Source organism: Scyliorhinus torazame, chromosome 10, assembly GCF_047496885.1.
Source record: "Scyliorhinus torazame isolate Kashiwa2021f chromosome 10, sScyTor2.1, whole genome shotgun sequence".
Lineage (NCBI taxonomy): Eukaryota > Metazoa > Chordata > Chondrichthyes > Carcharhiniformes > Scyliorhinidae > Scyliorhinus > Scyliorhinus torazame.
The window spans coordinates 72,627,026-72,645,360 of record NC_092716.1 but is presented as its reverse complement, the minus strand read 5'-3'; the positions used below and the strand labels follow the sequence as shown (position 1 = coordinate 72,645,360).

At 40.6% G+C, this 18,335-nt stretch overlaps 1 protein-coding gene across 12 annotated transcripts in view; it reads right to left on the bottom strand.

The window, feature by feature from the left end:
- The window catches only part of chd9 (chromodomain helicase DNA binding protein 9), a 306,991-nt gene that overhangs the window by 39,436 nt on the left and 249,220 nt on the right, over positions 1-18,335 (bottom strand). For 6 of the 12 annotated variants that reach the window (XM_072518240.1, XM_072518239.1, XM_072518250.1 and 3 more), the window contains 10 exons: positions 15,968-16,071; positions 14,932-15,085; positions 14,380-14,437; positions 14,124-14,160; positions 13,804-14,011; positions 10,878-11,086; positions 8,557-9,462; positions 7,024-7,184; positions 6,555-6,827; positions 3,849-4,265 (listed from right to left, as the gene is read on the bottom strand). In XM_072518240.1, coding sequence (XP_072374341.1) covers positions 3,849-4,265; positions 6,555-6,827; positions 7,024-7,184; positions 8,557-9,462; positions 10,878-11,086; positions 13,804-14,011; positions 14,124-14,160; positions 14,380-14,437; positions 14,932-15,085; positions 15,968-16,071 — 2,527 coding nt within the window. The remainder of the gene's footprint in view (positions 1-3,848; positions 4,266-6,554; positions 6,828-7,023; positions 7,185-8,556; positions 9,463-10,877; positions 11,087-13,803; positions 14,012-14,123; positions 14,161-14,379; positions 14,438-14,931; positions 15,086-15,967; positions 16,072-18,335) is intronic. The other 6 variants (XM_072518241.1, XM_072518246.1, XM_072518244.1 and 3 more) reach the window with 4 other exon arrangements.

Below are 18,335 nucleotides of genomic sequence, written 5' to 3'. Positions count from 1 at the left end.
CAGCATGGTTGGCACGGGCTTGGAGGGCCAAAGGGCCTGTTCCTGTGCTGTACATTTCTTTGTTCTTTGTTCTTATGTGCTGAACAACCCCATTAGCATTTTTGCAGCCAATCATAAAGAAAATTCGCCCTAGTCCCAGGTGACCAAAGGCTGCTTTCCCCTTTTGAGGGGGAGAGCTGACTGGTGGTGATTTAAACCCAGGATCACCATACCTTAGGCTGGGGGGGCACGGTTGAGAAGGTGGAGCCTTAATGAATAACCTCAGCAGGTTTGGGAATTGAACCCGCGCTGTTGGCCTCACTCTGCATCACAAACCAGCTGACCAGCCAACTGAACAAAACCAGCCACAGTTATGATACTTGATGAACAACATCTTTGTTCCATTGCAACACAAGCAAACGCTGTCCAAGTTCAGAGTGCACCATTTTTGCTCACACTGCTGTCATCATAGCCACGGATAATCATAATCTTTATTAATGTCACAAGTAGGCTTACATTAACACTGCAATGAAGTTACTGTGAAAATTCCCTCGTCACCACACTCCAGCACCTGTTCGGCTACTCTGGAGAGAGAATTCAGAATGTCCAATTCACCTAACAAGCACATCTTTTGGGACTTGTGGGAGGAAACCGGAGCACCCAGAGGAAACCTATGCAGACACGGGGAGAATGTGCAGACTCCGGTGACCCAAGCCGGGGATCGAACTTGGGTCTCTGCCGCTGTGATGCAACAGTGCTAACCACTGTGCTGCCATGGATACAAGTGTGCAAAAGATTTGCAGCCGTGCCGCAGTAATCCAGCAATCTGCACTCTTAACAGGGCTCGGGATGCTGAAGCACTGCCTCTTGGGAATGACAACAGCTCTGTAAAGCACGTATCTGCTGCCCTCTCGGGATAACAGCATTTGTTTCCTCACCCCTGCCACTCAGCCTGTGCCCTTGCTGTCGGCTGACAGCTTCCCAGCCCAATTCTGTATCGTGAATACTTTGTAACACTTGGAAATAAGGAAGCTCTTCCAGGATTTATTTATTCATTGCCATGAATGTTGGATTTTTTACTGTCTTTCAAGCAAAGCAAATGTTTGATGGCTTGTATTAAAACGTTTAGACCTGTTCCCATTCAAAAATTGCTGCACGTCACATTTACTGAGCTGAAGACACAACATCCTCGGGGACATAAAAGATTGAGTCACATCAACGGGCAGAAACAGGGTTTCCTCACAGAGATTGTAGCCCTAGTCTTTTGTTCAGTGTCATTTTGATGAATGTTATCAAAATTTGTTCTCTTTGCTGACCATTTCAAATTACAAAGTGGTTAATTTTCCAACTAAAGGCAAGCAGCAGTTACGACAAATGGAAAGGATACAACTGGCGAGACTGAATGACCAAAGTTTCCAGCCACCGCCACATGCTAACAGAACAAATTGTCTCCAGTTATAAACTTTCGACTCCAGGCTTATTTATTGCACCATCACAAGCTGTAACAAACAGCAAACTGCTTGGCTAAAAGTGTTTTTCCGCTTTTCCAGAAAATATAGGCCTAGCAAATCACAGAATTGATGCAACACAGAAGGAGGCCATTCGGCCCATCGTGGGTGCACCAACTTTCCAAACCAAATGAGCATTGTGACTTTCTCCTTCCTTTTCCCCATGCAGCTGCACGTGTTTCTATTCAAATAATCCTCTAACGCCCTCTTGAATACCTCCATTGACCCTGCCTCCACCACGCTCCCAGGCAAAGTATTCCAGACCCAAATCTCTTGTCGGTTTTTCGCACATCGCATTTTCTTCTTTTACAAATCACTTCAAATGTGTGTCCTCTAGTTCTTGATCCTTTTATAAGTTTTCCCTTATCTACTCATCTAGCCCCTTCATGATTTTGAACACTTCCATCAAATCTCCTCTCAGCCTTCTTCTCTCCAAGGAGAACAGTCCCAACCTCTCCAATCTATCCTCGTAACTGAAGTTTCTCATCGCTAGAACCATTCTTGTAAACACCTTTTGTCCTGTTGCATTTCATGTAACCAGAGGTAATAAGCCACCACATCAATGTTTTGCTTGAGGAATTAAAATCTCCTCACAGAGTGCCACTCTGCCTTCTCAACCCGCTAAGTCTAAGTGTTGCACTGGTGCTTGGATCCCCAACGAGCTTTACATAAGCTTCAAAACATATCTCGACTTCAGCCCAAGATGGGCTCAGCCACAACCCAACTCACTGTGAGCCCTGATTTCCACTGCTCTACACACTGCAATGTCCCAAGCACAGTTCTTGGATCTAGAATGTTAAGTAAAGTTATGACCAAACACATCAACAGTTTTCTGTTTTCTTTATTTTAAAATAGCCTGGGGTCGAGACCATTGGGTTTTAAATATGCTTCAGCCTTATTTTCTCCAATGAATTTTAAATTCCTCCCCTTGACTTATTTTCAGGAACCCTTGAACTACTGTGAAAAATGCTTCAAAGAACTCATTTTTAATCAACTTGCTATTTCCTTATGATCTATATCCACATACATAAAACTTATAACAGCTACATGATTATTGATACATATCCTTGGGATCCTCATAAAAAAACTTCCAGGAAAAGACACTCAGATTGAGTGGGCTTTGAATAGTCACCAGAATTTCTGTGAACCAGAAAAGGAGGCTTAATCAATGCAACAAGTCAAAACACCCTGGAAGAAAATTCCACACATCAAGTAAATAAAAACATCTTTTTCTCTGGCACTCATTTAGTTTGGGTCACGGACAACCACCATTTGACCACTGCTTCCTCATTTGTCCCACTACTAATTCTGACTCTCTCATCCTGGGAGCACAATTACAGAATCTCATAAATAAGTCCATTATCCTGGTCCTGGGATATAAAAGTAACGTTGGATTAGCACTAAATCTGGAAACCTGTTTTTGCTCGCCATTTTGAAAGTGCAATCCCATGCTGGATACAACTCCACTGATGTCTGCATACTTTCAGCAGAGGTCACTGCATAGCAATTAAAACTAGGAATCCTTGAACGCAGGACATTCTGCTGACCCAAAACACTACACTCCAGAGTTTGTTATTTACCTGAGTAAATTCCTCAGGTTTACTAACAACAGGTGTGGTGCTGACTGTCATCCCAGTTGGTATCAGCTCATCCAACATAGACTAGTAGCACCGGGCTAGCAAGAAAATACTTCAATGGTTCTGATGTGGTGCATTGAATGCAGTGGCTTTGGACAACAGAATATCCTATGAGAAGAGCAAAGATAACAAAAGGGGATCCATCATAGAATGCCTACAGTGCAGGAGGCCATTCAGCCCATCGAGTCTACACCAACCCTCCGAAGGAGCACCCCACCCAGGTCCAATTCCCCACCATATCCCCAAAACCTCGTGCATTGATCTTGGCCAACCGACCTAACCAGCACATCCCCGGACACCAAGGGGAAATTTAGATTGTCCAATCCACCTAACCTGCGCGTCTTTGGACTCTGGGAGGAAACCGGAGTACCCGGAGGAAACTCACGCAGACATGGGGAGAATGTGCAAACTCCACAGCCAGTCACCCAAGGCCGGAATTGAACCCAGGACCCTGGCACTAATCACTGTGCCACCCTGTTCAACAAAGTATGACTCATGTCAGAATGAGAGCAAAATCAATTACAGCAATCATGTAGAAGCTTAGTGCCAAGAAATTGGCTGAAGGACATCGGAACTAACAAGGCAACATAAGTAAATGAGGTTAAGCAACAAAAACTAGATTTTACACTTCTTCATTCATCTTACTGTGAATCTGCGTTCCAGACTTTATTCCTACAAACAAGTCCAAGATAACAATATTGCAAAAATACACACAAACACTTACCGGTTGTTTTGATTTGCTCCTGTTCATAAAGAGGATGTCTATTCCTTCCACATTCTTTTTCCTTCCTCTTCTCTTTTTAACAATTGGTTGGCTATCTAGTAGGATCCCATTTGTACAGTGTCTTGATATCTGCTGTGAAGTGCCTGCTAATGCTGATTTAGGATCAGAGATCACTGTGGAGGTGTTGCCGGGTAAATTGGTGTTAAATAGCACTGAGGATGACAAAGTGTTGGAGCTCCCAGCACCCAGTAAAGATTTGGAAAGGCCTACGGCTAACTCCTGGCTGCTGTCAGAAACAGAATATAAATCATGCAGCCGGGCCATGTATTGCTGCTGATCAGAAGTTCCTTCTTCAGCCTCAAGTGCTCTCTTCTGACTGAGCCTTTGCTTCTGAAAAGTTAACTTCAATCCACCTTCCTATTAAAACAAATGCTATTATTAAAAAATAAACATCGAAAGGTGTCAAATCTACCTTTCCCGTTGAAGCCTTATGAGTTGAAATTTGATGTTTGGAGAACAAACATCAACCGTATCTTAGCTTAAATATAAGCACAATGACTCAAATATAAATTTTCAAAATATATACCCTTTAAACATTTAGGTACAAATGCATTTTTAAAATATTAAAGGAGTATTACTCTGTAGCATTATTAGAATGGCCAGCTGTAACTTGTAACTGATATAGGCAAAGTTTGTATCAATTAGTCCATTATTGAGATTTGCAACATTAGTTTTTGTTTTATAATGTTGTCCTTTGTGACAAACTGGTGACCATTCTTCATGCCTGGGTTTAGATAGTTATCCCATCAAAAATAAGTGATAGCGAGATGGATTAATATATCAAGAATAATTGAACTATTGTACACTTAAAGGGTCGATTTGTTTTCTAATAAACACCCACATATTGAGACAATTAAAACCTTAACGTGCCCTTTTCAGAATTAAAAAAAATAATTTTCTTTTAGGTTCCACATGTCACGCACCAGCTGAATGTGGGCAGAAAGGACCTGTCAATGGAGCTCTACAAGTGACCCAAAATCGGTGTGAGGCTTGCTCAGACCAACTCTGGCTCCAATCACGTGAGGAAGTATTTCCCGTCTTTGACTGCTTGACTGATGTAGAGGACCCGCCTTGTAGATAATAACCTATGGCGTGTGGTTTCACTATGTGCACAACTACTCCATGCCGCAGCATCTTAAATAGACAAGTTCGATGAAAAGTGTTGTCAGTCTTCTAAGAATTAAAGACTAATCTCCTTAATTCTAATGTGAGCAATCCAGAAGAAAAAAAATCATAAGGGATTAAAAATAGCAGATGGGAATGAAAGCCAATTGACTGACAGTTAAGAATCATCCATTCAGGTCACAAAGAGCCTTCTCGCTTTGCAATTGATATGAGAAGGTAGCATGCTGCAGGCATGATAGAGATAGTGCATGACCGGCCGAGGCAGTAGGGAATTCAGAGGGAGGAGATCATGTAGTGAAGTCTTCTATGTCAAATCCATGGTTGGTAACTCTATTCATAGCGCAAGGCTGAAAATTAATTCACTCTAAAGTATTCAGTTCATGACCTGATGTCAACAGGTAATTGCAACGTTATTGCAAAGTTTAAGAATCTGATGAATCGAAGCTTACATTTTCCTCAAACTTGACACCTGAGGAAGGAGCAGCGCTCCGAAAGCTCGTGACATCTAAACAAACCTGTTGGACTTTAACCTGGTGTTGTAAAACTTCTTACTGTGCTCACCCCAGTCCAACGCCGGCATCTCCATATCATTGATAAACAAAGTTTGAGAAGTTTGTATTTATTTACAATGGCAGATGGTTAAGTTACGCCCATTGTCAAAGCGGCCACAAAGACTGAAAAATATCTTCTATGTTTTTTAAAAAATCCTAGATTGATGAAATCTTTAATAATACATTTGTTATGGAGGGAAAAATATTATTGCTCAAAAATAATAACTCAAGTCAAATTTCATGATTTCCATCATTCCCAGGGCAGTTTTGTGAAAATCCAAGAGCATTTTAAAATTAGAGAACCTCAAAAATCTTCTCACGCTCACTTATTTATTCTGCAGGCTTTGTAGTGTTAAAATAATTATCAGTGCGACTGCACACAACAAATATCGGAGTACCTGCTGTTACTTGAAGCTGCCAGCTCAGCACATACTTTGTGTCAGATATCCCAATCTTTCCTGACAATTGTGACGCAGGGCAAAAAAGCTGATCATGCCAATTTATTTTAAGAAATAGAAAAAGCAGACAATTCAACTTAAAAAGCAGAGAATTTAAAAGGAAAAAAAAGCTCTTTCTGCACTGACCACAACACATGCTGTGCCATCACCCTTCAATCACAACCAGATACTTTGTTCTGTATTAAATAAGAATCCACAGGTTTAAAGGACGACAAAAAGCGAGAAACCACAAAATGCAAAGCTGTTGCGAGGAAAGCCTTCAGAATTGCAAAGGGGTAAAGCAGAAATAAAGATTTCAAAATGCTGCGCATTACAAATGCAGCTCACATCTAAATAAATGTACTTTAAAATTAACAATGGTTATAAAGCACAAAGGAGTAATGTATATAAAGTGTGCGAAGGAAGTAGTTCAGAGTGAAAACGCTGCTGGCAGCCAGATGCGCAGTAGCATGCTGCACACTGCAAAGATCTGCAATTAGAATCAGATCTAACAGTAATAAAAATGAACATACGTCATTGATTTTCACTGTAAACTCCTTTTCTCGCACATGCTTCTTCACCTTTGTGAACTGCGACAAAAGAGAATTATCTTCTTTAACACCCTGGTTTCCCGACGTTGTAATAGCCGAATCACTGAAGTTCCCCATGGCAGAAGGGCTATCGAGCAGTTTTGTTGTGTAAGATGAGGTCACAGCGTTGTAATCGTAACTTCTCCTTGATGGAATCCAATTTCCTTTCAACACTGCATGGCATATGCTATCAATTCGGTTGATCATTACGCGATCCTATGCAATAAAAAAACAAACGTCATTAGAAATTTCTTGTAAACTCATCTCAATACTCTGAAATAATTTCTTCCTGTAAAATGTTCAATCCATCAAATTAGAAACTAAAATCTATGAAATTTGTAGCATTGCGCTCTGCCTTAAGATGAGAGTAACTTAGATCGTCCAAAATGAAGCCATCAATTTCAGTTCGTACCTTTGGCCAGCAGGAGGCAGCAAACCTATGTCTTTCTTGGAGGAAGTGACTATCAGGCTTTGCACGATCTGGTAGAAAGCTATCCTGTGTCTCATCATGTGTGATACTGAGAGATGCTGTACTGTCTTCATCATAGGTCTTCAAGTGCTGTGGTGCTGTGCCTTTAAAGAAGTGCAATTGATTTTGCATTAAATTAGTATTTCAATACAGCCCTAATGGTTAAAATTCACAGTTGTTTATTCACGCTTACAGAGAGCAAATCAACTCGGCAAACAATGAAGAGGATTTGCGACTCAACTGTGGCTGATAATATTTATATTCAAATTAACGTGGTCTTCATCCCTACCAAGGGTAAGAGGTCTGAGATCTGCTCAACTACAATTAGGCAGAGATAGATAGGGTGTCAATCCTGTTTCTCTTAGCTCTTAAGAAGCTAAATGTTGCTGCTGCAGCTTATTATACTGTCTGCACCATATTGAATTTTGCTGCTCTGTGCTACAAATCCCCAGAGGAACTGTTCTGTACGTGCTGGCGTAATGTGCCAGATGTGGTACAGAAGAAAATCTGGTTTGCAAGCTCAGCAAAGGGTACGCATGCTTTTTTGTGAGAGAGATGGTGATCTAGTGGATGGCAGTTGTGAAATGTCCTATTCTGACACACAATTGTTTATCAAGACTGGGGGGGGCGAGGGCTGCAGCAAAATTACACCATTGGTACCTTATATCACCGATAAGTGACACTTGACACACAATAATAATTGCTTTGTAGAATATTGTATTGCTATTTTAAAATACATATAATGTTTATTGTCAAATTAAAAACAACTCCTGGCTACAGCAGGAGACAAATAGATGAGTAATTTCTTGCAAGAGACAAACAGATGAGTAATTTCTTGCAAGCATTAGACGTAGTCAATGCTTGTATGCACCTTTTGGCAAAGATCTCAGGCATTGACTATATTTTTGCTCGAAATAATGACTGTAAAAAGAGACTGTACCATGTACATATTCCTATTGCTCATATTACCCACGTATCTGAAATGCTATTGGAATTTTAGCAAGTAGAATCATGGCACCCATTATTTTGGGGACATACTAGTTAAAATTACTTCAGCTCAAACCTTAACCACATTTAAACATTTCTGGAAGACTATTGAAATCACTATCCTGATAGCAGATATAGTCAGCAATTGCTGCATTTTCAAAGACACTTAATAATAATAATCTTATTTATTGTCACAAGTAGGCTTACATTAACACTGCAAAGTTACTGTGCAAATCCCCTAGTTACCACATTCTGGCGCCTGTTCGGGTACACTGAGGGAGAATTCAGAATGTCCAAATCACCTAACGGGACTTGAGAGAGGAAACCGGAGGAAACCCACGCAGACACGGGAGAACGTGCAGACTCCGCACAGACAGTGACCCAAGCCGGGAATCGAACCTGGGTCCCTGGCGCTGTGAAGCCACAGTTCATTTATGCCAACCCAGCAAATGTTTGGCTGAGGAGGGAGTTTCAATAAGAGGCACTTACAACCTGCAGTGGTCTGTTTATCGTCGGTGTCACTATCATCGGAAGAGGACGATGAGGACGAGGACGAGGAGGAGGACGACGAGGAGGATGTGGAGGAGGAAGAGGAAGACGACGATGAGGACGAGGAAGATGATGAAGATTGTGATGAGGATGAGGACGACGACGAGGACGAAGGTGAAGATGATGAAGAATTGTCTGAATCAGAGTCTGAATCGGAGCTCGAATCAGAATGTTCTCGGCTTGCTTTTCGTTTGTTGAGTACAGAATTTGGTGTAAGGGGTTGCGTTCTTGCTGCAACCATACATCCATCTGGATCTGGGTCCAATTTAATGCCAGCCTTCTTGTCTAATCGGTTCTGTAATTGAAAACCACCCAAAGCACTCCAGTGTTCTGATTTCACTTTACTCTTAACCTCAATGTGTGTTGTATCTTCGTCATCGGATGAACGTGGCTCCTTCTTTACAACTGCTGTCCGTTCACACTTTGCAGTTTCAGTCTCGGACTGATTTTTGTTATCCTGCAGTTTAGATGGTAAATGAAGAGGTGAGGATGAAGACGGGTACTGATGGTGCAAGAGTGGCGTGGAACTCCTAGACTGCGTAACTTTGTTCTGGCTGCAGTTTCTTTGAGCCATCATGAAGGAAAGTTCTGAATCACAAAAAATGTGATAATCTGTCTTGCTGACACCATGCTTGGCTGCTCCAGTGAGCAATTCCTTGTCATGTTTTCCACTCTCCCACCACTCCGGCAGGTCTGGGCCTGGTTGGCACAACTTCAACCGCTCATCTAGTTGCGGATGGCGAAGAACTTGTTCTCGCACTTTCCGGAGCAGCTCAATCCGATAGAGTGTCCTGGAAGCACGTTCCTCTGTAATAGGTTGTATAAAAATGGGTGGATCGAGAAGCTCTAGAGTGAAAAAAAAAATTCTGCAAGTTAATCTTGAGCTCTAATAGTTAATGCCACCAAATATTAATAACTACAGGAAATGCAACAATTTGACTTTATACTATAAATATTGCATTGTGTGCTTTTCCTAAATTTCATTCAAGTTCCTACATAATTCTGATGCATTCGATCACAATGCTTGAGGCATATCGAGGAGACCCAGGAGAACTTTGTGGTTACGTTGTCTAATTGGGAATTGGAATAGGAGTTCATTGCTATCCTGTGGACTGAGTACACAAACAATATTGAACAGATTCATAATCAGTTACATTAAACTCTGTTTGACACCTTAAAATTCTGCATATTGATCAAATTTGTGAGCCACATCTCACTAAACCATGTCATTAACATTGAGACAGACATAGAGAACATAGGAAATGCACTTCAATTAATAATTTTCCATATATTTAGTTGACAAAAATACTTTTAAATACTTGTCTTTTTTCCTTTATAATAATCTTTATTGTCACAAGTAGGCTTACATTACCATTGCAATGAAGTTACTGTGAAAAGCCCCTAGTAGCCACATTCCGACGCCTGTTTGGGTACACAGAGGGAGAGTTCAGAATGTTCAAATTACCTAACAGCGTGTCTTTCGGGACTAGTGGGAGGAAACTCCCGGAGCACCTGGAGGAAACCCACACAGACACGGGGAGAATGTGCAGATTCCACACAGACAGTGACCCAAGCGGGAATCGAACACTGGGACCCTGGCGTGTGAAGCAACAGTGCAAACCACTGTGCTACCGTGCCGCCCACTTTATGCTACCTATATTTATGAATTAAAAATAAAGCTCCTTTTAAATTAATTGATAAAAGCATAGTTTTGCATTGCACCTGAAGCTGAAGGCAGCATGTACTGTGCAATAACCTGTTACCTCTCTGCAGACCCAGAGGTTCTCTTTTATTGTTGCTACTGTGTATTTCTTGCATTCCTAATGCAACAGCACAAACATTTTGGAGACTCACCAAATCATGAGTCACCATGTTCCTTAATCGGAGGATCATCTGCAAGATCAGTAGCTGTTTCCTCAAAACACTCCTAGGTAAAGTTAGCTCCGAATGGTGACGATTTCAGAGAGAGGACAAACTCACACCACTGGCACTGTTGCTTGTGGAAATCTAGCACAATCTAAGCCAACATTTATGCAGGTTCTCATTCCCATAAAAACTAATCTCTGCATCTCCCTCTCCTGAGGTTAACAGCATTTGTTATTCAAGTTCCCATCAAACAAAACATAATCAGGACAAATGCGTGATTACTAGTCATTAAGGTTGCTCAAAAGAATATGCCATGGTCATATGATAAAGGAGCTCAAAAATGAGATTCACTAACTTTTATTAATATAGATATGAGGCAATTCAGTCATCTGTACCTTCTTTCTCTTTGGGTGGTAGGCGGCAAACTCTTCGACACATGGCAATGAAAGCATAAAGGTACTTCTGCAGACTCTCATCCGTCTTCTTATTCAGCCTGGCGATAGCTCGGAATTTGGTCCAGTCAAATTTTTGCTTGTCTGGACCATAAACGACACCAAAAGTAGACACAACTCTGTAAAAATCAGCCTCTTCTCGCCTGGTCCACCTAATGGAAAAGTGATGAATTAGCTGCTCTGATATGATGTGGCCTCAGCACCTACTTCAATTAAGTTACTTTTCATCAATCGAGCAATTGCCTCTATAATAGAATTTTTTGTACCAAACAAAAATGTAACATTTGTAAGTCTTTTCGTTTACTAAAGGGATAACTCAACTCATATAAACTGCCAAATTTTAAGAGTTAATTGACAATGCAAATGTATTCCATTTTTTTGTGAATGCCTTGCATGAACGAAGAACATAGGTGTTGGCAGTCGAGGGAAGTGAATAGCTCTACCTTCAAAGGATGCCAAGTGACCTGGGTTATCGAGGCAACACTATAACCAGCAGAGGTGGATGGTGAAATGACTTAAGGGGTTAAGGGTTTCTGTTAACCTTGTTGCCAATTCCCACAAAGTGCTTAGCTGAGAAATTCATTATTTTGTTTGAACACCAGTGAATTGTACAGACCACCTTGTGAACAATTTCTCCCAGTCTGTTTATGTAGCAATTCACCACCTTGATGGCTTTCCATGTGCACATTGAAATTCTCTCAACATTAACTTGGGTAATACTCATTCTACTGCTCGTCTGACATTAAAGTACAGAACTGGGAGGTGGACTGGATTGGTTTGGTTGGATATGGTACAGGCATGGTAAACTTGATGGTAGATCCTTTGAGATAGTCAGTAACTATATCAAAGTGAACCATGGTCCACCTTAATTATAGTGATAGATTGCGCGTGCTCGTTATTCGATTATGCCCAAGCTGTAATTGACTTCATCACCTTCTGTGGATCCTCTCGTGACTGAATGGACCAATGTAGGATTGGGATGGACATTCACAGAACAGGTAGTTAATTTTGCTATTAGTGCCTGGGGCAACAATTTCAAGTGTGCCACCTCTGGCCTTCTTCTAGGAACACTTAATGTTGCGAGCGCAGATGGGCCTCGAAACATGCTAAGCTAAATTTCAGTGCTCACCAGCACATGGACAAGTCAGCTGCAGTGTTTTTCCCAAGAAAGGTGGCCTGCAATGCACAAGTCTGGGGAAGTTCTTTGTTTTTTTTAGAAAGGAAAAGGTGTATTGCCCCTATATCGTTTGTACTGCGCACCTCGATGTCGATTCCCTCATGATAGTTCCCCATAGATTATCTGCCTGGGGATTCTGTAGCTAACCACATGGAAACAGTCTGCATATCGAAATTGATTATGTGGGAGAGTGATCTCTATGCTGAATCCAGCAGGGTGAAGACCATGTTGCTTATGATTTTGGTCTGCAATCGAATTCTCATGATGGACCTCAAGTGTCTTTTGTGGAATTGTTCCAGATTCTGCACCTTACAGCAGGGTAGTTTGAACAGTGGCTTGGTAGATTTTGACTTTAGTCTTCAGCTTAATGCCATGCTGCTTCTAACCGTGATCATGTAGTCAATCATAAGCAGAATTGCTCTCTGGATATGGCAGTGATAGCTTCATCATTTTTGACAACCCTACTTACCAAGGTATAATACTTTTCCCACAACCGTGATACCGGTGCCATCAATGTATTTGTCTGGTGCTTCACAGTACGTGCCTGGTGCTGGCTGATCCATAATTTTGGTCTTGAGAGACAGAATTGGAGAGCAACATTTTTGCAAAAACTCGAGAATTTGCCACGGTCTAGATGTCTTCCTTGTTGTGGGCAGCTGGGGTGAAGCCTCTGCACACAGAAGCTCCGGTTACAGCCACTGTGACTCTGTTGGAAGCACACAGTCTGCAGAGATTGAAGAGCTTCCCTGAAAGTAACCTAATGCCATTCCAGCAAGCAGGTCTCTGGTGGCTCCTTTAAACATTGCCACAAAAGGATTGAAGTGCGGGGGACCCATGACGCATCCTTGCTTTATGCCACTGCCTACCACAAAGGCATCAGACATCTCACCACAGCACCAACATGTCCAACCAGCCCATCATGCAGTCGGCACAGGACGTTGACACCCTTGTTCGGACATCCTAGCTTGGAGAGCAAGTGCTGCTTTAATTATCAGCTACAATAAGGGTCCAAACCCTACAGAGTGGGCTTGGCGATGGGCCATATGGCCGTGGTTCAACCGAGGAAAAATACACATTGCTCAATAGCTTTCATATGCATGCTGAGGTTCATGTCCTGGGGCTCAGAGTAACAGGTCAAATTCAAAGGTAAACAAACTGATTGATGTATCTTCAAGAAACAAACTGATACCAGTGCAGAGAGAGCACAGATTCCTACAGTATGAAGAGAGTATAATTGTAAATATGGCAAAAAGATGCACACATTTTGTAGGTTTCAACTAAACTTCGGTAGTGAAATAGTGAATAAGCATGCAAAATTTCTCAGAAGTTGTATAGAAAGATCTTTATGTAACACTTTGTCATTAAAGACTCCAGTTCTCCAGAACTTGAATCCTTAACAATGTTGCATGTAATGGAGTAAATGACCTGGCAGGATAAGTATTATAAGCAGGAAAGAAAGTAGATTTATAAAGTAGGGACTCTATGGCACAGAAGGAAACCATTCAGCTCATCAAGTCCATGCTGGCTCTTTGGAGAGCAGTCCAATCAGTCCAGTCTCCTGCTCTATCCATGTAAGCCCTGCAACCTTATTTTCCCTCAAGTTTGTAGATTGAAATGAAGCTGCCATTTAAACAGTAAACCATATTGGAGAAAACTCCATGGACTTGATACTATGATTGTTCCTACATGTACCTTTGCTGCTTCTCGATTTTCGCAGCCTCCTTTGCTTTTACAGTGTCAGCACAAAGCCGTCGTCTTCTATCTCCTTTTGTTTGTGCTTCCTGTTTAACCTGCTCTCTCGTATTACTGCGCTGATAAGCAGTTACAAGTCGACGCAGGCGTGTTGTTAAAGCAGATGCCGTCGGCCAATAGAGCAGATCGCCTTCCCCCAAAGGGCCATCTAAGATGAAAAGGAAATTAGACGCTTATCTTCAAGTAATAGGTAATCATCTAAAAGGTCTAATCTTTAAATATAGTTACAACAAAAAAACATGCCAACTCTTCATTCTCACCTGTAATTATTAGATCCCCAGGAGAAGATGCAGCATCCTAAAATTTAAAAAAGGTTCAGATGAATTGTTTTGAGCTAGTTTTACTCAATTTTAATAAATAGAACTAGATTTGCACATAGAAAAGAATTATTAATCTGTGCCAAGCTAATTTTCACTATTAAGTAATATTACTATTACAAAGTTATTACAGTTTTGCTCAGGAACAAAGTAGCTTGTATAACATATATATCAGAATTTATTTTTAAAATTTGCACACCTCCATTTCATCCTTGAATAATGGTTGAGTTGGTTTATACTCTGGATCTTCACCATCCCTGTTAGAAGACCCATAGATTAATTAGAATATAATTGGCATTTAATAATATTTTTTCCAGTTTATAGACAGTAGTGATTTACACAGTACAGAAAAGGTAAAGATAAAAAGCTTTAACTGGTCAAAAATACTAATTTTTCTAACACATAGAACCCAGCCCCACAACCATTATCTCATTCGCTGGCAAGTCACTCGGTATTGGTCATCATCATCTACACAGAAGGACAATGCGTGTGGGAGCTGTGTCATTCTCCAGCACTGTTAATTTTACTCCATGATCAACCAACGATGGATATGATTCAAGAGGGCTAAGCAGGTGCTACCATTTCCTGACAGACATGGAATACCTTGCTTCCTAATGGTAGCCCCTCAACGATGTATCCAAAAACTAAATATACTCACCCAACTGAGGCAAGCAAATTTTAAAACAATGTATCCATGAGATTATGGAAAGAAAGATAAGTAAATGTTTTAAAATAATTTTAACCACTTCACCATGTTGATTGAGAGTAACCGTACCCCTCTGCACCATCTGCAAAGGTATCATTTCCCCTCTGCTCTGCTGCAATCGCTTTCTCATCAGGTTTACCAACTCGTTCTAAGAAACAGAGGGCAGGGTCATTTCTCATTGTATTATACTTTTCATAACCTGCAAATAGTAATAAAACAAAGATCTGTTAGGGGAGAATAACATGGGACCAGACATTACATTAACGTTAGCATATTCATTTTAGTTAATTCTGTCTTAAAAATACATACATTTCATTAAACTTACAACATGCAAATAGCTTTTTTTCTGTACTTTAAAAAGATCCTCTAGCTAACTCTCAGCATTTTGTTGCAGGTGAGAAGTATGTTCCCCAAAAATGAACCGGTTTTAACAATAGTTTTCTTTTAATTCCTTAAAAGAAACTCTACTGGCAAAGTGGAAAGATGCATTTGAAAAGTCATCTCAGAAACCTCCCAGATCCAGATATGTCTGCGAACCAGCATATTCTACAATAAGGTCTTTACCAATTAAATCAGAATGAGGATTTTCAGAACTACTTAATTGAAATGCTGCCACGGACTACTGTGACACACTGTGGTGAAATTAACATGAACTCTCTGTGGGTATGATAGTTTAGTTATCATGGACTGGCAACCCAGAAGCTGAGAGTTTAAGTTCCACCCTCAAATGCTGTTACTGGTATGTAATTTAAATAAATAAGAATGATATTGTACAGCCAAGCACCAAGAAAAATGGCCCCGGCCACAAGAATTGGTTCAAGAAGGTATCCCACCACTATTGCCACTAATTGAAGCTTTAAGTTGTCACATGCATCCCAAGGAGAAATAAAATTTGGGATGATTCGGTGTTAATATGTGATGCTGAGGATGCAAGCATATTTAATTATTCTTTTGGGGGTATGTATGTACCTCCATGTCTGACTGCATGATGATTGTCCACTACTGATTCCCTCACTTCCTCACCATAAGTAGTACAGGAAACATTTGATATCCTAAAGTTGTCTCACCATCTTTAACTCACCGTGCTTGAAGACTCCAACGAGCAGTGATTTGTCAGCATCCACATCCCACCATTCAGCAGGAATCTCAGACTGTTCAGGCTCAGGAACCCAAATGTCAATCTCACTAAGGAAACAGAGGGAGGTTTAATCAATGGCCAAATTGTGTGATGGCAAGAAAGTAAATTTATACTTATTCGAACCTTTATCAGAATAATGTCAGAAGATTACCACTTTTCTACTTGTTTCAATAGCTTTTTAACACATAATACATTTTCCTGCAATCTTCTACATTCTCTGGCAAAATGAATTACGATTGTGTGTGTTTCTGCACATATGTTCACAATCAACCTGACCAGTTGAGATGTACCCACTTCTTACATGCAAAATCAAATGCAAAGCTCAGTGAGGGGGCATCCACTTTGGATTCAAAAAGAAAAATTCCACCTGGAGTTTCACACGGTTTCCAGCAAGGCATCTCAGTGGGTCATGGAGGAGGAACAACCCGGACCACCAGAATGATAGAGGGCTTTAAGGGTTAAATTATAAAGGACCTGCTAAATCTACTTAGTTTGTTTTCCCCTGAGTTTAGAAAGTTGTGGGGTGTCCTAGTTAAGGCGTTTAAAATGATAAAAGGATCCAATAGAGCAGGTATAGAGAAACTGCATAATTGCGATAAATCAAACAATTAAGCTAATCTTAGAAAATCTTGAAAGGCTAACTGTTTAAAAGTTTGTGTGTTTTAAATGCTACTGTCTCAGAATCAACACTAAATAGTTGACCCTATATCGTTGCCTCTGGAATCCCTCATAGGTTAATATTTAAATCTGGAAGAGGAGTTATGTTCCCAACAGTAAAGGAAAAAAAACACACAAAAAGTCAGCAGTGAATATTTTCTGCATCCTTAGAAGCTGTTTATACAGCAAGTCACCCATTCTTTTTCATCTGGGAGAGAGTGACCTCTGTGGAGGAAAGCTAAAATACTGTTGCTCAGAACTTAAAAATGTAAGGATGTCTTTTAAATTTTAATTTTGTAAAATTATTCTTTTTTTTTTTTTAAAAAGAGTACCCACTTATTTTTTTCCAATTAAGGGGCAATTTAGAGAGGCCAATCCACCTACCCTGCGCACCTTTGGGTTGTGGGGGTGAGACCCACGCTGACAAGGGGAGAATGTGCAAACTCCACATGGACAGTGACCCGGGGTCGGGATTGAACCTGGGACCTCAGTGCCGTGAAGCAGCAGTGCTAACCACTGCGCCACCATGCCGCCCACTGGCCTTTTTTATTTCAATGGGGAATAACTGACTACCTTTAATGGTTCAGAGGCAGACAGGAGTTCCAACATATACACAAGATGAATTTCTTTCTGAATTTAGCACTCGTAGATATCACAAGAGTTTTTTTAAATTATGCGAGTGCGGGATTAGTGTTGTCACATTAACCCACTGATAAGTCTGACTGAGTGAGGTCAACTGGAAGGTCTTGCCGTATGCTGATATGAGAAACATGCATCTGGTAAATAGTTTTTCTCATGGTCGAGAGCAGGAAAGAACAATTAATTTCCAGCTAGCTAAATTATGAAAACAGTAGCACTTTTTAAAAACTTCATTTCAGCCCGAGAGTCAGCACGCTGCAATTTTAAGGCTGGCTAGTAACATACTGAAATTCCAAATTCCTTGGGAATTTTTACATTTTTAAAAGGTGATTATTTATCAGTTAGTGCACAAGGCTGCATTGAAGGAAAGGAAACTTGCCAGTCCATTTTTCCCCCCCCAAGTAAAAATTAATCCATAATCTTTGTGTCTTTCCCCCACAAAATGCGTTTCAAAGTTGTCGGAATCGGTTATTCTGACAATTGGCAAGACTTCGAAAACACTGATTGCATTTTACTTTCTTGTTGATCAGAATAATGTTGTAGGAATTGTACGCTTAAGGAAATATTGCAAATCAAGTACATCTGCTTTAACTTTTCTGTAACTACATTTTTCTGATGATGCCATGTTAGACCATAATTATTAAAATGCAAGAAAGAATGTGGTAAAATGGAGATTTAAATCGAGAAAAAAGTTCACAGTAGAAAAACAACAAAGGGATACACAGTGAGTCAAAGGTCAGACTGTGGAAGGAGTTTTTTTCTTAAAAAGATGATTTTGAAGTCGCTAATTTTGAGTATTGTACAGAAATTCAGGGCAGTCTCACAATTCTAAGAAGAATCATAATTAGGGTTCTAAATTTACTGTTTCCTTGGCATTTGATGACAGTTCATCTTGGAGGGGACAATAAATTGGTCCTATGGTGCCTGCATGCATATAATATGAGTTCCATAGAACCATAAGCAATTTACTGTGCAGAAAGTGGTCATTGAGCTCATTGTGTCTGCACCGACCAGA